Source organism: Eucalyptus grandis, chromosome 8 (assembly GCF_016545825.1).
Source record: "Eucalyptus grandis isolate ANBG69807.140 chromosome 8, ASM1654582v1, whole genome shotgun sequence".
NCBI classification, from domain to species: domain Eukaryota; kingdom Viridiplantae; phylum Streptophyta; class Magnoliopsida; order Myrtales; family Myrtaceae; genus Eucalyptus; species Eucalyptus grandis.
In genome coordinates this window covers 23,582,951-23,603,868 of record NC_052619.1, presented here as the reverse complement: position 1 = coordinate 23,603,868, position 20,918 = coordinate 23,582,951, and the positions used below count along the sequence as shown (strand labels likewise).

The 20,918-nt window shown below is 38.9% G+C and overlaps 3 protein-coding genes across 3 annotated transcripts; all 3 read left to right on the top strand.

Annotated features, from left to right (window-relative positions):
- The first annotated feature begins 743 nt into the window (after positions 1–743).
- LOC104430431 (cytochrome P450 CYP82D47-like) lies at positions 744–4,817 on the top strand. The gene is made up of 3 exons (XM_039299377.1): positions 744–1,799; positions 3,375–3,651; positions 4,266–4,817. Exons 1-3 carry the CDS (start codon positions 858–860, stop codon positions 4,622–4,624), a joined length of 1,578 nt encoding a protein of 525 aa, XP_039155311.1. The 5' UTR covers positions 744–857; the 3' UTR covers positions 4,625–4,817.
- A 2,168-nt stretch (positions 4,818–6,985) lies between these two features.
- LOC104430433 (B3 domain-containing transcription factor VRN1-like) lies at positions 6,986–10,429 on the top strand. Its single transcript, XM_010043187.2, has 5 exons — positions 6,986–7,069; positions 7,260–7,695; positions 8,016–8,194; positions 9,864–10,126; positions 10,360–10,429. Exons 1-5 carry the CDS (start codon positions 6,986–6,988, stop codon positions 10,427–10,429), a joined length of 1,032 nt encoding a protein of 343 aa, XP_010041489.2.
- Positions 10,430–17,225: 6,796 nt separating this feature from the next.
- On the top strand, positions 17,226–20,312 carry LOC104416750 (cytochrome P450 CYP82D47). The gene is made up of 2 exons (XM_018859914.2): positions 17,226–18,301; positions 19,858–20,312. The coding sequence occupies exons 1-2, from the start codon at positions 18,116–18,118 to the stop codon at positions 19,990–19,992; spliced, it is 321 nt and encodes a 106-aa protein (XP_018715459.1). The 5' UTR covers positions 17,226–18,115; the 3' UTR covers positions 19,993–20,312.
- The last annotated feature ends 606 nt before the right edge of the window (positions 20,313–20,918 follow it).

Genomic DNA, 20,918 nt, shown 5'->3' with positions numbered 1-20,918 from the left:
TTCCATGCATAATCAATCAAATCAATCTTCCCCATTTTTATTTTTTCTTCCTTTTATTTGTTCAAAATGCAATTTTTATTTTCCTTATTTTCCTAGATTTGCTAAAAATAGGTGTCAACAATAATTTCACCACAAGATCTGGACTTGCTTCTCCCTATAGATTTCGATCTACCACGGTTCTGATTTTGACCTTGTTGATTGCTTCTCCCTTCACCTCAAATATTCAAGGTAGTGCCCAAAGATTTGCCCAACTTTCTTGTGCAAATATCCTCACCAAGAATCAAATCTTAGATTTTCTAAAACTTCAACTTTTTCTTAACTAGACAAACTATTAATTATAGTCATAGTTGCACTCAAATTTTAAGGTAGAGAAGATAACAAAATCAAAGCTCTTATCTTACCCAAAAAAAAAAAAAAAAAAAAAAAAAATCAAAGCTCTTATCTTATTGTTAAATTTGATTTTCTTCAAACTAAATTAAGTCATGATCACGTTGAATTGTTAATAAGATAAATCACAAAAGCACATTCGTTCATCTTTAGATTAAAAAAATGACGCACTAAACATACTTTGTTTGATGCAGATGGCTTCTTGTATATATGTTGGACAATGCCCTCATTGATACCAATGGATAGGTTTCAAGTGGAACCTACACCAATCTTGGAACCGCCCACTCTACCAAAAATTCAGATAAAGACCAGGAGTAAGAGCACTTCATCTAGAATATATTATGTCCATTGGACTCAAAATTCCAGAGTAATTTTTTTCCACTAGAAACTACCAGGAAAGCGGCAACTCTACTCTTAAAAGGAAATTTTTCCAGATAAACTCTGCTGCTATACTTCAGGAATCGTTCATCATGCCAATTCTCATTGAATTGCTGATAATTTTGATCTCAACCTTGGCCCTGCTATTGCCCATCTTTCTCTACCGATCATACATATCCAAAGACCATCATGATGTGCCTGAAGCCGAAGGCGGCTGGCCTATAGTCGGCCACCTTCCTCTGTTCAGCAGCAAGGACCTGATGCACAAAAAGTTGGGCTCCATGGCCGACAAGTACGGACCAATTTTCACCATAAGATTAGGCTCTCATCGAGCAATCGTCGTGAGCAGTTGGGAAGTGGCTAAGGAGTGTTTCACTGTCCATGACAAAACCTTCGCCGATCGACCAATGATCACCGCCACCAAACTCATGGGCTACAATGGTGCCATGTTCGGATTCGCTCCTTACGGGGAATACTGGCGAGAGATGCGCAAGATAGCGACGATCGAGCTCCTTTCGAACCACCGGCTTGACTCGCTAAAGCACATACGAGCTTTCGAGGTCGAGACAGCAATAAAAGACCTGTTCAAGGCCTGGATCGAAAAGGGTAGGCCCAGAAATGGGATCCCGGTGGAAATGAAGTCTTGGCTAGGAGATTTGATGCTCAATATATCGGTGAAAATGGTAGGAGGAAAGAGATACTGCGGTTCGAACGCTGACTGTGACGATGCCGAGGCAAAGAGGTGCCAAGGGTCAATCAGGAGGTTCTTTGATCTATTTGGAGTCGTCGTGTTGTCGGATGCGATCTCAGGTCTCGGCTGGTTGGACTGTGGTGGTTATAAACGATCGATGAACGAGACCGCAAAAGAGTTGGATGTTTTGGCTCAGGGGTGGCTAGAGGAGCACAGAAGGAAGAGATTGTCCCACCCCGGAGGCGATGGAGAGCAAGATTTCATGGATTTGATGCTGAAGGTCATCGAAGGTGTGGAGTTTTCAGATTTTGATGCCGATACAGTTGTTAAGGCAACTTGTTTGGTGAGTAATTCTTGCTTATAATGTTTTGAAACTAGAACTGTGCATAAAAGTTGATCTGTGGTCGTGCTAATGCATTCGCTAATGCCTCTAATTTCATGAATGCAATTTGTTGGGGTAGCAGAAGTACAGTGCTTTTGGCAAAATCCACTCATAATCTAATGACAATTAACTTATTTCTTGTCCATCTTATTTGCTGTCCACATGTTTTTTGAAATACAGTTTGATCCTATCTTATTTCCTGTCCACATCTTTTTCCAAATACAGTTTGATGGCATCAAGATTTTTCAATAGATCTGGACCGGTAATAGAGATACATTTAAACTTCCGTTACTTAGAGAATCATTAGGTTCGGTCTAGTCAATATAAATTTTTAGTTGCCGTAAGAAACTTCGTAGCAAGCTGTAAGCACAGAGATGCTAGATATATTAAGGATTAGTCTACTATTAAAATGGTAAACTAAGAGATACTGCTGATTGCAAACGGGTCTTTAAACATCATTTGGTAATTCAGTCTTAGTATCTGGTAAAAAAAATGTACTTTTTAAATATAGTTATCTAAAGCAAATACCAGATGCTCATGAAAATATATATTTTTCTGCTGAAGGAGCGATTGCAATCATCCGATTTAGGAAAACACAATATTGTGGCTTATTGGTGCCCATCAATTTTCCTACCGAGTATGGTATTGCTTACTTTTGCAGCAAGAATGTCATATTTTGTCCTCACCATTAGTCGAGGATAGACTGGCAGTTACATTTCGCTTTCATCCAGAAGAAAAGGTCACTTAACTCGAGAACATATTTAGCCAGTCAAAAGTTTCTCTCCTCTATAACAATATTTGTCTATTGTTTAACACAAAGAGACGAACTCTCGACTGCTTTTGAAAGACACGTTGATTCTATCATTATCACCATGAATTCTATTCCAGTAGATGGAGAGGATTAGTCAGAGATCAACTAAAATATCCAACGTATGAAGAAAATGGCACAAAGCGCCAAATAACTTCTTATCTCTTATGTAAGAATCTATTGACTATGAAGACCAAAAGGTTTGAACTCTTTCTTATGTTGAAAAAGTCTTACAAAAGAGAATTTGTATGATGTGAAGCGATTAATATTTTCTAAGTGATTCATAACTCATTAGCTTTAAGTTTTTGAGTGATTTGAGTGAAAGTGGTTCAACTAATATTATGATGGGTTTGAACTTAAACTTTCTCATAACAATCTGTTCCCCATTTCACAAATCATGAGATTTATACTCTTGGAAGTGGAGTAACGTGATGAATTAAGATTTAATCTAGAAGGACAAAAACATTTACCCCTTTAGAAATCATTTGAATAAAATATTCACAAACTTAATTTAAGTTTGTCCTTCGAGATGCTATCTATGTGAAATTTTGATCCTTTGAACCTGGTTTGTTTTAAGCTCATTTACAAATACTTTGTTCAAATCATCCAAATAGAAGACATGATGGATCAAAATCATACTAGATCTAATCTATATCACCAATCATCTGACATCTTCCAATCTTTGATGTTGAAGCACTTGAGTTAATCCCATTTCCTTTTGGTTATAGAACATGATAATAGCTGGGACCGACACCTTGATAGTGGTGCTCACGTGGGCGCTATCGCTGCTAGTGAACAATCGCCACGCATTGAAAAAAGCGCAACAAGAGCTGGACACCCATGTCGGCAAGAGCAGGCGTGTGGAAGAGTCCGACGTGAAGAATTTGACCTACCTCCAAGCCATCGTCAAGGAAACGATGCGTTTCTATCCACCGGTTCCGATCGTTGGTATTAGAAGTTCCATGGAAGAGTGCACCTTCTCCTCCGGCTACCGCATTCCTGCAGGTATGAGGCCCTTGCATGCTGGTAGAAACCGATAGCATATAGGACCTTCATATATGGTTTGGCGTCTTCAGCATGAAAAAACATACTCTAAAGTTAAAGTGATAAACCGGGCCAATTCATGAAATAAGCATGCGGTCCATGTCTTTTTATAGCGTCATGAATGGATTGCGGTGTCACACAAGATAATGGTCAGGTTAAGCATAAGTCTAGAACATATCCTATCCTGATTTTGTCGAAAAAAATTTTGGATTAATTTTAACTATTCAGCCTGTGGTATCTTCTTTTATACAATTCATTTACATCACTATTGAGTTTGCTAATTAGTAAATTTTACAAATTCCAACTACTCGCGCTAACATGATGGATATGAGTTGTGTAACAATGAGTTGCGGTCTTTGTACAACTTCACAATACAATAACCTTTTATCTCTTTCGTCTTTAAATTCAGAATTTGAATCCATCAATTGATTCAAAAGCGCAAGTCCGCTTCCCAACTTGGCAAAAGTTTCCCTGAGACTTTGACCTGCATCTTCATTCCTTAATATCTGTGCAAAATTTCCCTGTCTTTGCACATTTTTCTAAAAACAAGGCCATTATACTGCGCCATTGGCTAGGTACTCGTTTGCTGTTGAATGCCTGGAAAATACAGAGGGATGAGCGCGTATGGTCCAACCCGGACAGGTTCGAGCCCGAGAGGTTCCTCACGACGCATGAGAATGTGGATGTGAGAGGTCAGAACTTCGAGCTCATCCCCTTCGGCGCGGGGAGGAGGTCATGTGCCGGAACCTCGCTGGCTCTTCACACAATGCATTTGACCCTTGCCAGCTTGTTGCAAAGTTTTGAAATCGACACGGTCTCGGGCAAACCAGTGGACATGACCGAGAGCCCTGGCTTGACGAATTTGAAGGCGAGCCCGCTTGAAGTTGTGCTCATTCCACGCCTTGATCAGAAGGTTTATGAAAGAGACGAGTAAGAGAAAGTGGAGTCTCTTGACTATCGTTAGCACTTTATTATGGGGAGAGCCACAAGCTCCGTTTTCCCTTGAAAATCAGACTTGAATGTATATGTTTACACCTAAGTGGCTACTACGGATTGCAATTAGGAACATAAAAAAGACTTCAATTATATTACATTTGAATCCATTTGCTTAATCGTTTTTAGTCATATTTTTAGTTTGCAAGTTTTCATCGCATCAATGGATTGTTTCAATATTGGTGTTGGAGAGTATTTCGGCAAAAACAATCATAGCATCCCTTTTGTGTATGAAATAGATTTACTATTTCATTTTATATAGTCATTGGACTAGGAAGAAAAACAATTAGCTGCCTTCAGGGCAAGCGAGCTATTACTTTTTTTTGGGTCAAAAGTTGGAGATAGTGTTGAAGTAATTTCCAAAAGAACAATGCTATAATTTAGTCAAAACTAAAAAATATCGCATAATTCATTCTAAACTAGCAAAACGCATGCGCGTTGCACATGGGTAAGGCTCTGTTTCTTTAGTGAAAGTTGGTTGTTAGTCTATTTTACATTCTTCTCATTAATTTTTAGTTGGATACATTAAATGTCGATGGGCATTCTTCGTATTGCTTTACAAAGTTCATGGAAATTGTTCTATTTTCTGTTCAATGAGTCCAAACATCCATTTATCTGATATTTTTCAGTCATATCAACAACATAAAGCCTCAGGTAATTAGCATTACCACCAAATGTAACTTAATTGTTCAGATACTTTTATTTATCTCATTTTCTTAGTAAAAGAATATTTGGAAACATGCTTTTCCTTGACGAGTTTTCGAAATCAGAAGTAATTTTTCTTGTTGATTTGCTAGTATTATGCATTTACAATCTTATTATTCATTTATGGTTTTTTTTCTTTTAATTACCAACTTTTCTTAAATTTTATTAGCTTTTAATTATGTTTCTTAAATTCTATTTAAATTTGCCATCTCTTACATAAAATTCCTAATCCCAAATTCAAGCAATTTAGTGGCTTTCGATTAAGTTATCAATAACCCCGACTTTTATTTGAGTTGATTACCAATATTTTATAAATTAATTTTCAAATTTTATAGTAGGTTGCTTAATTGAGAAAAAAAAATTGTCATGTCACTTAGATAAAACATGGTTATTTTATATAACAATTAGTAATTTTAAGGATTCTAAGAAAGGTAAATAATATCTAGAGAAAAGAAAGAATCTTTTTTTGGTGAAAGATAGAGAATTTTAGAAACATTGGCTGTAGATCACAATCAAACAAAAACTCATTTTACTATAGGAGGACAAGTAGTATAACTTGAAAAAGATTTGAACTTCAAGCGTGATATATTTTTGTAAATGTAAATTTGCTTCTTTGTATAGAGTGATGGTACTTTGTTGCATCATCCATAAAACTCTACGCTTTTATAACTATGTTTTTACTTCTATGTATATGCAAAAATTATTTTGACATGTATATTAATAGACAGTGTAATTTTTTAATCACTTTATGTATCGAAAATTATACATTAGACACAATTGCGCAATGTCTCATTAATTATAGAGCAACAGTACTTTTTCACAAATTATAAATAGTGTAATTTGTATAGAGCAACGTTACTTTGTCGCATGATCCTTAAAACTCTATACTTTTATAGCTATGTTTTTACTTCTATCTATCTGCAAAATTATTATGGCATGTAAAATAATAGACACTGTACACTTTTTGATCACTTAATGTATCGAAAATTATACATTAGAGGCAATTGCACAATGTCTCATTAATATTAAGTCAATGTGGAGGCACGGATAGAGCCAAACTTTCACGAGTCGCGAGGATAAGAATTTATTTTTGCTGCAGCAAAATGCGCAGGGGTCTTTCTAGTTACCAATGAAAAGAGAGAGCTTGAGTCAACGCGAGAGGGGAAGAACTTGGGACTTGACACCTCCTCGGTTTCTGGTCAAGTCCGTGACCGCAAAACTAGTATGACAATGGGCGGAGTCTTTCAGATCCTGCAACACGTAGGGCATCAGTTTTGACGTTAAACAGGTGAAGCAGCCAATTGACACCTCCTCGGTTTCTGGTCAAGTCCGTGACCGCAAAACTAGTATGACAATGACAATGGGCGGAGTCTTTCAGATCCTGCAACACGTAGGTCATCAGTTTTGACGTTAAACAGGTGAAGCAGCCAATTGACTCATGGCTGATGTTGCCTTGCGCTTCACAGTATTTGTCTTTCCTTCTCTTGGAATACGACGAAATTATAAAGAAGGATACAAAACCCCCTTCGTCATGCACTGCCACTCACCAGACCTTCTCTTTCAAACACATACATGCGCGAACGTAAACTCTTAAGAGATGGTGGGAGGAAGACACTTTGAGTCCCAGACTCCGCATTTCTTCAAGATTATTCTTTCTGATGCCCTTCAAAATGGAAGACTCGTAATCTCTCTCTCTCTCTCGCTCTCTCTCTCTTAAAGGGTCTTTGCATGGAATGATCTTCATTTCTTCAACCATCGCACAATTTAAGTACGCAACATGGCTTAGTCACCCAATTTCAGTTAAATATTTTGTCTTTTAGGGTTAGCACTTGTCACAGGAATTTTATGCTTCCATGCTCATCATGCAACAGGGAATTCCAAAGAAATTCGTGAGAAAATATGGGAGCAATCTGTCGGACTTGGTTTTCCTCCAGGTACCCAGTGGTCAGGCTTGGGAAGTGGAACTGGTTAGGAGAACCGACGGCGTTTGGCTCCGAAGGGGATGGCCAGACTTCGTGAAGCACTACGCCATCAAGCATGGTCATTTCCTAGTGTTCAGATACGAAGGAGGCTCTGCGTTTCGCGTGGTTATATTTGACAAGAGTGCTTCGGAGATTAAATACCCCATTATTACTGAATTGCCAAAAAGGGAAGAAAATGAAGGGGACACGTTAGTTGAGGTATTTGAGGATCATTTTGATCGGCCACTCCGAATCCAAAGTAAAGAGCTGCCTTCATTAACATTATTATCTCCACCTTCGAAGAAGAAAAAAACAAACGAGTGCTTGTATAAGCAGGCAGTTGGAGGTAGCTCATGACTTTGCACTTTTTATTTGAACATTATGAAGCAATTTTAACATTTTTGTAGTAACAAAAGTTTTATCTTAATGCACGGGATTTACCTACTAAATGACCTGCTAGATGATTAGTCAGCGTTTAAGCAAGTGGAACATACACAACGTACGTTGTCTTATAGAAGTCTGTCAAAGGTCAAAGGGTGACACAGATAGTTCTAGTTATAACAGGATTTCAGGGTGACAAAGCAATTCCTGCAACCAAAAGGCACTATATCTAACTCATCTCTAACCGATCCTTAATATGTTGTATTCATATGTTTGAAATTGCAGGTGGTGCAAGCAATATCGTCTGCGATGTCAATGCAGGCCTCAATTCTAGCTGCTGGAAAAGGGAACGTCCCTTCAGAGGCGGTGAAAAATCTGAGGCCTTAAAAAGAGCTGCTTCTTTCCAATCTCCAAATCCGTTCTTCCTGACTTTGATGCAACCATCTCTCATTCGCCACTCTCTGGTAAGGGGAATAAAATCAGTAGGTTCTAGCTAATGCCAAAGAGTCAAGAGCTTTATTTGAATCATCATTTGATTTTAACAGTGGCATTAAGATTCTTTACTAATACGTATCAACTAATAAACGATGCAACAAATGCTGATGGAAAGTAAAATCATGGTTAGTTTGGTTAAAAATACGATGTGGTTTTGCCGTCATAAATGAGTTTAGGCGACTAAAGTCTTTCTCTACTGTTATTATGTTGCTCATCATTCAAAAGTTGTCAGTGAGATGCTCTGAGGTTAAAATTCTTGGGTGGTCTTGAGGAGAACAGTCAGGTCTATATGGGTCATTCGTTTGCTACATAATACTGCTATTGAGGAAAATGGCCTCACTTATTTAAGCACTCATACTATTTCTTGTACCAATTTTTAAAAATCAGCCTTAACATATCTAGCATTACTTAAAATATATGAAAAATTTCCATTGCCATATCCTTCATAGAAGTATTTCGACTTCTTTCCATGTTCCAGAATGCACCGGCTAAGTTTTCATGAAGCATATTCCCAGTTATAGAAGCGGTGGAGACATAGATTTATATGTATCCAATGAGAGATTTTGGTTGGCCCGGTACAAGTTTGGGATATACGGCCGAAAAACACAAGTCAAAATCAACAGTGGCTGGAAACTTTTTGTGCAAGACAATAATCTCAAGGTGGGTGATGCTTGTGTGTTCGAATTGACGAGGAAGGTTGGCCAAGTTTCATTCAGAGTTGTCATCTTCCGGGCCAACCATGATGCAATTGAACTTGGTAGGTGACAAACAATTTGCACATTAAATTTGTTTTATTGGTCATCTAATGATTTAGAGGGTGTTTATGCAATTACCAAGAGTTGGAACTAATTTGTTTAGTCCAAACCTTGAGCTTGGATAACTTTTTAATGAAACTCTCTTCATCCCCAAATGGCCACGATCCATTATGGTCTTTGTGATTTTGGATTTTAATGTGCCACCCTTGTTTTCCTTTTTGCCTCTATGGGCGAGATCAGTTCAAACAAAAGAAGCTTCCCAACTCAAGCTCCAAAAAAGCTCGGGCGAGCCTGTTGCATCTGAGTATGGCCAGGCCAAAAACGAAGAACCTGCCTCTCATGATCAATCTGCAGACAAAAGTTTTGAGCTTGAACCAGGTAAAAAAGCTTCAGATCCAAATGTAGAAGATTAACATAGCAAAAAACAATATGTAGACTGTCTTCACTATGATGCTTTGGTCTAATATTCAGCCATGCAAATGATCACACTCCCCAAAGCATGCAGTGACGGCCATGGGGAAGGCACCGGCGGAAAATTTTCTCCTGTAGGTTTAACATCTATTGAAGCTGCAAGCAAGTTCCGCACGAACTGCCCATCTTTCCGAGTAGTCATTTGCCCGAAACACTTGCGCAGATCTACTCCGGTCAGTGACAATATCAAGTACATTTGTTTTATTAGTAAACACATGCCATATATAAAAGAACAAGTTCTTTCGAAATTGCAAGCCAAATTTCACCCGAACTGTCCATCATCCCAAAAAACTGAATAGTCGTTCGCCCCAAACACTTGCGTAGACGTACTCCAGTTTATTTTGTTTACTAAATGGACCAAATAGAGCCGATCTCACAGCCTTTCGTGGATTTCAATTTATCTAACACACAGATAGTCTGCTCCCAGATTGTACCGGCTGGCTTCGTTAGGAGGTACTTAGAACACAGCCACTTAAAGGGGACTCTGAGAGTTGGCTACAGGACATGGTCTGTCAAGCTTCGCATTTATCCCCAGCCCAACTCCAATAGCTTCAAGGGCAAAATCTCTGCGGGGTGGTTCAATTTCGCAAGGGACAATGCTCTTCAAGTAGGAGATATCTGCATATTTGAGCTCCTCGATTCAGACCTCATAGTCCTCAAAGTCTCCATCTTCAGGTACAGCATCGATTAAGTTATACTAATGATGATGACTGGTCGACCCTCTCATGCAGCGTCCCGGGAATGTAAGCCAGCTGCTGTTTGGACATGGTAGTTTACATAGCATGAGAATATGCGTATAAGTTCTTTCCATATGCCGATGGATTGCACATTTTTAACCATGAAATGTATTTTGAATGCTAAGTTCCTAGGCCTGTGCAACAGAGTGCTTGATCTGGCATTGTTTGCAGATGGATTGCATTTGAACTGCGTTGCCCTAATGGTCAGCAAAATTCTGCCTGCTTACTAGTTGTTGGATAATAGTTTTAGATATACGTACATCGATTATATATGCATGATCTAGATTTCAATATGTTCAACCGTGAGGAAAAAGTATGTGCCAACTATTTCACGATTAGTAGATATAAGAAGTATTTGCGTATATAATGTCACATGCTTCAAATTAAGTCAGATCAAAAGCTATTAATGATTAAAAAATAAAATGAAAATACGACAATTGAAAGTTAGAATTGTCAAACCTAAAGCCCAAAAACAATTATAAAAGTACCAATGAATTTTGTTAACTTTATATTCCTAAAATTGCCCTTTCCAAGGTCTATTCGGTGGTCCACCTTTCTTTCTGACACCACCATAGAAAAAAAATGCCTAATGAAACAACAAGAAGTCGTAACAACTGAACTGTGCCATCTCTTCGTTAGGGTTCTCTTCTCTCCCTCTTATCTTCGCACAACTTTCTTCTTCAGTCTCCATGGAAGAGAAGATTTGAGCTAGATCTCTCCCTCCCCTTCATTATTCATTTTTCTTTAGCTGATTAGGTTCTCTCTTTTCTTTTCTTTTTTTCCTTTCTTGTTTTGAGGTGATTTTCTCTTCTGATTTAGTCTAGATCTAAAAGTTTTCTCTCCCTTTATGAGAGCATTTCTATCACAATCTAGTTTAGATTTGAGATTTTTTGCGTATATGATTTCGAGGTTTCGCTTTCCTCGAGTATTGTTGGTGAACAAGTCTAGTTTCAAAGGATATCGAAGGAGTTACGCGAAGGTTTTGCTCTCATAGGTGTCAAATATGTGCACATTCAACCTTGTTACTCAGAACAGTGGTGATGTTGGGAACACTGAATTTATGCGCACATCACCAAAAAATAAAACCAAAATAACATATGAAAATATCAGTCTTTGCTCATTACTTAAGATAGATTCGTTGATCCAGTTCTGGTTTAAAAATGTCACAAATCTATTCTTTGAGTATGTAACCTTTAAGCATGTAATAATGTGATACATCTTCTTATCTAGAGCTGGTTTTATTTAGGATTTATATGGAATTTGTTTTGGTTTATAGTTGGACTACGTTTTTTAATTGTATATCCCTGAAATTAAATGAAATATTTCTTTAAAAAAAAAAAAAAAACAACAACAACAATAATGAGAATGCTGAGCCTCAACAAAGGGAGCACCGTGCGAATCACTATTTTTGCACCCCATGTAAAAGTTGACATCCTACGGAAGCAATGCAATAAGTTTTAATATTTCGATAACTAATCGATTTCCAAAACCTTCGATTTCTCTCCGCTGTGAGTTCGACTTGTGTGTCAGGCGAAATAATCACTTCAATTTCATTTTAACTCGTATCCGGTCGTATGACAGCAATAGTTTGGCTCAGAAATTGTTCGATTCTCTCTTCGGGCAAAAAAGAGAGAATGATAAAAAGAAAAAAAAAAATTTGATATCAAACTTGCAGTTTGCAACTCAGTAACCATCACCTACTCATTTTCATATCCATTTACAGTTTATTGCATCACTCAAAATACTACTTTTACGTACTGATTATCGTTCTACTAGCATTATTCTTCTCTCAAATCAAACAAAATGACAAGAATTGGTTCCGTTGTATTGCAAACAAACAAAAATACCGACATCAACGGAAAAAAAATTAGAAACAAAAAGATTCAATTGTTTTCGCTTCACAATCTTTGTATGTGTAGAATTGTTGACCCAACAGCTTAAGGCAGGGCCAGTAGTCTCCTAATGTTCTATTCTATTCTTTTCTTTTCTTTTTTGGCGATTGTGCGATGAATCCTAACCAGGAGCATTTCTTGTACAAATAATTCATCCATTGAATCTCGGTTTTGGAGAGGGTCTAACCTTCGCCTGGCGTTGATGAAGGGCGTCAATTGCTGGAAATGAAATCTAACCCTCTTTGTTCTCATGCAACCATCCTTGCTTCGACCCATATGTGTTGTGGTGAGAAATATAACCACATAAAGCTCTAGAAACATTGTTGTCCTATGAAATGTTGTGAAAGGTTCGGTGGGTTTAAAAATTATTTTCACCTTTCAATGGCTGGGAAATGAAACCATTTTTAAAAGATTAATAGCTATATTTTCGTGAGAGTTTAGAGATAGTGGTCCATATCAGAAATTACCAAAAAATATTAAACATATTGTAATTGTGTCAATTCAATCTATTGAGCTAATTTTGGCTGATTAGCTCACATGGATGCCGGCTAACATTGATGTGGACAATTTTTATAATATTTTATTTTTTCGAATTATCTTTTTTTTCCTTTTCTTCATTCCTTCATTCCTTCTTTGTTCCCCACTATGGCCAGAGTCATTGGAGCTTGCCAGCCACTGGATGAGGGCCACAAAGCCCTTGTCAACCATCGACAAGGGTCGCAGCCCTCTCTCGGCCTTGCCCAGATGTGGGCAAGGCCATAGTGGCCGTGGGTGTAGGCGGCCTCACCCATGGCTAGCATGGTTGGCCTTGCTCCCACAAAACTAGGGTAGTCATGATTTTCAATAGCATAGAAGGAAATTGGAAGCAAACAATAGGCGAAGGAGGCATAGATTTTCGACCTTTGATTGTGCCCAAGTGCATAAGTGTAGTGAAGTAAGGCAAGCTGGCCACAGGCCAATTTTGGTTAACATGGCGTCGCTAGCCACGGGCAAGGCCACCTTCGCTTGCGATTAGCGAGGCCAAGTGAAGGCCGCGATACTCGCTAGCCACAAGTGAGCTCTAACGTCCCTTACTAATTATAGTGGGACACAAAGAAGAATGGAAAGAAGAAAAGTAAAAGGAAAAGGAAAAATATAAATATAAATAAATAAATAAATAATTTGAAAAATTTTAATACTATTAAAATTTGTATATATCAGCAGTAGCCGAAACACTTGCTAGCATCCACGTCATTAATGTTATAAAAATTTGTTGTCCTATAAAATGTTGTAAAAAGTTCGTTGGGTCCAAAACTATTTCGATTTCTCAATAGCTGGGAAGTCAAACCATTTTTTAAGATTGAGAGCTATATTTTCGTGAGATTTTTCAGATAGTGGTCAATATCTATATAGCAATAATTATTGCAAGCTGTATACTCACCAAAAGAGGTTATATTCATTCCACCCACTTAAGTCAAAAACCACAATTTAAATCAATGCATGACTCATACATTAAAAGGGACAAAACAACCACCCCAAAGATTCCAGTATCATCACATGGATTAATATCTACGGACTTTAGATCAAGTAATTTTCTCTTTGATGCTAACCTTTGTCCCCTTTATTGCTTGTGCGTCCAAGCGATGCCACAATTGGGAATCAATTTCCAAGTCGGTAAACGCTTTTGTTTCTAGTCATGTATAGTGTTCTCAACTTTGTTCACCATGCGACAATCATAGAACCTTTAACAATTTTCCACAAGTTTTCCTTAAAAATAAGTCTTTATCATGTACTGTCTAATTGCCCTATAGAGATAAGATTTCTCTTAATGTGAGGAACAAATTAGTAGTTTTTGTGGGAACTTCACCCTTCTCCATAATATTTATTCATCGTTAGCAAGATAAATTTTTCCAAACTTTGAACAACAAAATTGTGCATTAATTTTCTACACGAAGTAGAGTGAAAATAATTCACCTGAGTCTAAAATCCAAGATTCAATTAGACTGTTAACACTAAAAGTCAAAGCATCATAAGCAAGGGTCTCTTCAAAAGTTGCATTCACAAATTTCTCCTCCTCTTGATTTTGATACTGAATTTTCTTCTTTGGGGTTCTACAATCTCTTCTCAGATGATTGTCGTGACCTACCTCTCGGGGGGAGGAAATAGATTTAGGGATATTGTTTAAAGGACATACCTAAGCCCATGATTAGGCACGGACTCTCCTAAGTCCATACCTCACGCGACATTAGGGTATTCTTAAGAATTTCGCAATAATGAGTCACCACCTATTGGGGTTAGTGAGAAACCAAGTGAGAAAGGTATATGAGTGTACCTCACTTCCTACGTAACTAGAGAATCTAGGGTCGATGACTTAATTATACTAATTAATCAATTAGAGCCATTTCGGTATCTAATCTTATTCATTTTTGTTAGGCAATTTGAATTAACTTTAAACCAGTTTGCTAATATGTGAAGTGATCATGCAGATGCGCAATCATTAAAATAACAATTAACAACCAAGGAAAGCATCAAATAAACTACAAGACAAAATGAGCACCTAATACTAATAAATAAGAAAAATACCATTCCTAACTAGGCCAATGGTAATCAAAAATCGATATAATGAAAGTGCTCAATCAATTGATAATCCGCCTAAAATGACACATTGACACCGTACCGTAAATCCCTAGGAGTTTGTCCAATTGCGAACATGATTTTTATTTTTATTATTTTTATTATTATTATTATTATTATTATTATTATTATTATAATATTTGATTTTAAAAATAACAAAAATAAGTTTTTAATTTGGAAAATAACGACCTGGGCTGTTGTGGACTTTCAGGTCGAACCACGGACGCCAAAGGCCTAGAAAAGGAACGGGCTTTTACTGAAATCAAGCCCAATCCGGCCACTACAAGACCAACTCCAGGACTACTCAGCTGAAAACAAACCCAATCAAGCCGAATTAAGGACAAAACACTGACTGCTCCTGTAATAAAAACTAAGCCGAAATTCACCGAAAAAAAACAATCCGAGGCCAAGGCTCGCTAGAACCTAAATGAGCCCAAAGTCTACTTCTCTTGGATGCTCCCTCCTCACCGATTCTCCAATCCCAGAACTGCTCAAGATCACAGATCATCTCACAAAGCGCCGGCACTTCAACCACAATCCGAACTCATTCTATCCCGAGTCCAATAATGATACACTTCACCATCAAGAGTCTTCGGTCCATTCCCTCACCAACCTTTTCCGACACAACACCACAGAAGCACTGAACAAGACTCGAGAAGAAAAGAAGTAAGCCTATTGAGCCATGGCGACAAAAACAACAAAAAAGAAACACAAACGTGTGTTGAGGTTGATGATGGATTACCGTCAAGTGATTCCCATCATTACACATTCGAAGCAAGTCGAAATCGGAGGTAAATCTACACGAACTTGGTTCGAACGCTTTGTCGAGCACGTGTGACGCACAGTGGATTGAAGAGAGCACGTTAAGCAAATTGCAAAACTCGAACCCGCATCCAGACTTCAAACATGCTCGAAATCAGAAATAAAGGCGCAGTAAAAGCCCCGCACGCATATGGATTAACAAAAAAGAACAAGTCTCATGGCCAAAACCAACAAACGGAATTCAGGTCTCCTTCAGGCATTTTGACAAACAGTCGGCATATGCTACTGAGTGAGGGTTCCCGGCCCAAACGAGGACTCGAACCTACGCCGGCGACCTCAACGCATGACATCCAGGGATACCGGCACAAATTTCAAGGGCAACGTGACCCGGGGCTCGCGCGAGCCGAACTGCCGCGAGCGTCGGCCCGACGTCGCCTAAAACGGGGCAGAAGCAGGGGACTCGCGGTATATAGGAAAACAAGGGCGGTCGCAGGAGTGGCCCTACCCGGCTCGACGGCGACGTATGGAGGCCGAGCTCGATAGGTCGGACTACGTCCGGTCGCCTCGCATGCCTCCGAACCGGGATCCTCGGGAAGCCGACGCAACTCGACACAAATGAAAAAGAAACGCTCGAGACCTACCGTAAGGAGAGGCGCGTGTCGGAAAGGGTCGACGGCCAAGTTCCAAGCACGATGGCTACCGGGGAAGCCCTTCACTCACGGCCTCACCCTCTCTACTTCTCGCTCTCGCTCGAATCTCGCCCGCGGCTCTCTCCCTCTTCCCCTCTGTCCGGTTCTGTCCACTCCCCTTCTCTGCGGTGCGTTCCTGGTGCCTTCTCTTCCCCTGCGGTGCCGTCTCCTTCTCCCTTCTGCTCTTCCTTTCGGCTCCGCTGCTGCTCTGCTCTGCTCTCTGCTCCCATCCTCTGCTGCTGCTCCTGTCTTTTCCTGTGCTGCTTTTCCTTTCCCTGCAGGTCTACGCGCGAAGGTGGCTGGAGGAGGGAGAAGGCTAGCGCGGGCCAGGCCGAAGGGGAAACGGCTTGGGCCGCGGGAGAAAAGGAAAATAGGAGAAAAGGGGCCCGGGGCCAGCACGGGGGGAAAGGCAAGAGAGCCGGGCCGGGCCAAGGCCGGATCCGGCCTGACCCGACCCCTAAAAGTTAAAAAAAAAAAAAAAAATAGGTGTCGACAATGATCTTTTATTCCGTATTTCTATAAATAATTTCACCACAAGATCTCGACTTGCTTCTCCCTATAGATTTCGATCTACCATGGTTCTGATTTTGACCTTGTTGATTGCTTCTCCCTTCACCTCAAATATTCAAGGTAGTGCACAAAGATTCGCCCAACTTTCTGGTGCAAATATCCTCACCAAGAATCAAATCTTAGATTTTTTAAAACTTCAACCTTTTCTTAACTAGACAAACTATTAATTATAGTAATAGTTGCACTCAAATTTTCAGGTAGAGAAGATAACAAAATCAAAGCTCTTATCTTATTGTTAAATTTGATTTTCTTCAAACTAAATTAAGTCATGATCACGATGAATTGTTAATAAGATAAATCACAAAAGCACATTCGTCCATCTTTAGATTAAAAAAATGACGCACTAAACATACTTTGTTTGATGCAGATGGCTTCTTGTATATGTTGGACAATGCCCTCATTGATACCAATGGATAGGTTTCAAGTGGAACCTACACCAATCTTGGAACCGCCCACCTCTACCAAAAATTCAGATAAAGACCAGGAGTAAGAGCACTTAATTTAGAATATATTATGTCCATTGGACTCAAAATTCCACACAGTAATTTTTTTCCACTAGAAACTACCAGGAAAGCGGTAACTCTACTCTTAAAAGGAAAACTTTCCAGATAAACTCTGCTGCTATACTTCAGGAATCGTTCATCATGCCAACTCTCATTGAATTGCTGATAATTTTGATCTCAACCTTGGCCCTGCTATTGCCCATCTTTCTCTACCGATCACACATATCCAAAGACCATCATGATGTGCCTGAAGCTGAAGGCGGCTGGCTTATAGCGGCCACCTTCCTCTGTTCAGCGGCAAGGACCTGATGCACAAAAAGTTGGGCTCCATGGCCGACAAGTACGGACCAATTTTCACCATAAGATTAGGCTCTCATCGAGCAATCGTCATGAGCAGTTGGGAAGTGGCTAAGGAGTGTTTCACTGTCCATGACAAAAGGCCTTCACCGATCGACCAATGATCACCGCCACCAAACTCATGGGCTACAATGGTGCCATGTTCGGATTCGCTCCTTACGGGGAATAATGGCGAGAGATGCGCAAGGTAGCGACGATCGAGCTCCTTTCGAACCACCGGCTTGACTCACTAAAGCACATACGAGCTTTCGAGGTCGAGACAGCAATAAAAGACCTGTTCAAGGCCTGGATCGAAAAGGGTAGGCCCAGAAATGGGATCCCAGTGGAAATGAAGTCTTGGCTAGGAGATTTGATGCTCAATATATCGGTGAAAATGGTAGGAGGAAAGAGATACTGCGGTTCGAACGCTGACTGTGACGACGTCGAGGCAAAGAGGTGCCAAAGGTCAATCAGGAGGTTCTTTGATCTATTTGGAGTCGTCGTGTTGTCGGATGCGATCTCAGGTCTCGGCTGGTTGGACTTTGGTGGTTATAAATGATCGATGAACGAGACCGCAAAAGAGTTGGATGTTTTGGCTCAGGGATGGCTAGAGGAGCGTAGAAGGAAGAGATTGTCCCACCCCGGAGGCGATGGAGAGCAAGATTTCATGGATTTGATGCTGAAGGTCATCGAAGGTGTGAAGTTTTCAGACTTTGATGCCGATACAGTTGTTAAGGCAACTTGTTTGGTGAGTAATTCTTGCTTATAATGTTTTGAAACTAGAACTGTGCATAAAAGTTGCTCTGTGGTCGTGCTAATGCATTCGCTAATGCCTCTGATTTCATGAAAGCAATTTGTTGGGGTAGCGGAAGTACAGTGCTTTTGGCAAAATCCACTTATAATTTAATGACAATTAACTTATTTCTTGTCCATCTTATTTCCTGTCCACATGTTTTTCCAAGTACAGTTTGATGGCATCAAGATTTTTCAATAGATCTGGACCAGTAATAGAGATACATTTAAACTTCCGGCACTTAGAGAATCATTAGGTTCGATCTACTCAATATAAATTTTTCGTTGCCGTAAGAAACTTCGTAGCAAGCTGTAAGCATAGAGATGCTAGATATTAGGATTAGTATGCTATTAAAATGGTAAGCTAAGAGATACTGTTGATTGCAAACGGGTCTTTAAACATCATTTGGTAATTCAATCCCAATATCTGGTAAAGAAAAATGCACCTTTTAAATATATTTACCTAAAGCAAATACTAGATGCTCATGAAAAGGTATTGTTTCTGCTGAAGGAGTGATTGGAACAATCAGATTTAGGAAAAGACAATATTGTGACTTATTGGTGCCCATCAATTTTCCTACCGAGTATAGGATTGCTTACTTTTGCTGCACGAATGTCATAGTTTGTCCTCACCATCAGTCCAGGATAGACTGGCAGTTACATTTCGCTTTCATCCGGAAGAAAATGTCACTTAACTCGAGAACATATTTATCAGTCAAAAGTTTTTCTCATGTATAATAATATCTGTCTATTGTTTTAACACAAAGAGACGAACTCTTGGCTGCTTTTGAAAGACACGTTGATTCTATCATTATCACCATGAATTCTATTCCAGTAGATGGAGGGGATTAGCCAGAGATCAACTAAAATATCCAACGTATGAAGAAAATGGCACAAAGCGCCAAATAACTTCTTATCTCTTATGTAAGAATCTATCGACTAGGAAGACCAAAAGGTTTGAACTCTTTCTTATGTTGAAAAAGTCTTACAAAAGAGAATTTGTATGATGTGAAGCGGTTAATATTTTCTAAGTGATCCATAATTCATTAGCTTTAAGCTTTTGAGTGATTTGAGTGAAAGTTATTCAACTAATATAATGATGGGTTTGGACTTAAACTTTCTCATAACAATTTGTTCAGTAAAGATATCAAATCCACATTATAGTTCTCCATTCCACGGACCATGAGATTTATACTCTTGGAAGTGGAGTAACGTGATGAATTAGGATTTAATTTAGAAGGACAAAAGCATTTACCTCTTTAGAAATTATTTGAATAAAAAATTCACAAGCTTAATTTAAGTTTGTCCTTCGAGATGCTATTTATGTGAAATTTTGATCCTTTGAACCTGGTTTGTTTTAAGCTCATTTACAAATACTTGTTCAAATCATCCAAATAGAAGATATGATAGATCAAAATCATACTAGATCTAATCTATATCACCAGTCATCTGACATCTTCCAATCTTTGATGTTGAAGCACTTGAGTTAATCCCATTTCCTTTTAATTATAGAACATGATAATAACTGGGACCGACACTTTGATAGTGGTGCTCACGTGGGCGCTATCGCTGCTAGTGAACAATCGCCACGCATTGAAAAAAGCCAACGAGAGCTGGACACCCTTGTCGGCAAGAGCAGGCGTGTAGAAGAGTCCGACGTGAAGAATTTGACCTACCTCCAAGCCATCAAGGAAACGATGCGTTTCTATGCACCGGTTCCGATCATTATTTGTCTACATCTTAACATTGACAGCCGACCCTGTTAAAAAAAAAAAAAACATCGACAGCCGACCGAGAATTTGCTTTTGAGAGACAACGTCAATTCATCATTGTCATCATAAAATCTTTACCATTGGATAGAGGAGATTGGTCAAAGATCAGCTAGCTCAAGATATATTAAAATATCGAAAGCAAAAATTGTTGGATGCAAATTACACAACCCCAAGATCTCCATAACTAGAACAAGAATATGCATAATTGAGTAGAAAAATTAACGTATCTGTTTTGGGTTCTATCATACTTTAAAGCGGAAGTAGAAAATGGATTATCAACGCATCAAGGGGATTACCCACGCATCAAGTTATTCTCCTCTATTATCCTCCGTATCACTAGCTCAATGAGGTGGCCCCCTCACCTTTAGGGTTAGGTAAACGCTCCTTATGTGAGGATACATATGAGAATTAATGTTAGAGGAAATACTTGAGCACTATTTATAGAATTTTCAACCAGGCCCTCTTATTATGCGCGATACTCAACTCGACCCATACTAGTCAGTCACATATTATATTAATTAAGAAACATTATATCTCACCTTAGACCAACCATGTTTTACGGTAACCGTAAAAACAGTAAATTAGAATATCAATTAATGTAGTTCACATTAAGAAAACTCTTACATTCTCCCACTTGAGTTATATTAATTGAAATCATACTGTATGTACGCACATTGGTCCATATATAATTCTTAATAGTCAATCATATCTCATAAAGTCTTAAATATCGAATCATGCTAGTAATTGCATGTATACACACAAAACCTTCCATGGTTACGAGTGCTCTCAACTTTATTGATA

What these genes read in the sequence shown, in the direction of transcription:
- LOC104416750 (XM_018859914.2), top strand. Translation starts at nt 18,116, where the DNA reads ATGAACGAGACCGCAAAAGAGTTGGATGTTTTGGCTCAGGGATGGCTA. An exon ending in TTGTTAAGGCAACTTGTTTG is followed by an intron (nt 18,302 to 19,857) that starts GTGAGTAATTCT and finishes TTTTAATTATAG; the next exon opens with AACATGATAATAACTGGGAC.
- LOC104430431 (XM_039299377.1), top strand. Translation starts at nt 858, where the DNA reads ATGCCAATTCTCATTGAATTGCTGATAATTTTGATCTCAACCTTGGCC. An exon ending in TTGTTAAGGCAACTTGTTTG is followed by an intron (nt 1,800 to 3,374) that starts GTGAGTAATTCT and finishes TTTTGGTTATAG; the next exon opens with AACATGATAATAGCTGGGAC. An exon ending in CGGCTACCGCATTCCTGCAG is followed by an intron (nt 3,652 to 4,265) that starts GTATGAGGCCCT and finishes GCCATTGGCTAG; the next exon opens with GTACTCGTTTGCTGTTGAAT.
- LOC104430433 (XM_010043187.2), top strand. Translation starts at nt 6,986, where the DNA reads ATGGTGGGAGGAAGACACTTTGAGTCCCAGACTCCGCATTTCTTCAAG. An exon ending in GTATAAGCAGGCAGTTGGAG is followed by an intron (nt 7,696 to 8,015) that starts GTAGCTCATGAC and finishes TTGAAATTGCAG; the next exon opens with GTGGTGCAAGCAATATCGTC. An exon ending in CTCTCATTCGCCACTCTCTG is followed by an intron (nt 8,195 to 9,863) that starts GTAAGGGGAATA and finishes TCTAACACACAG; the next exon opens with ATAGTCTGCTCCCAGATTGT.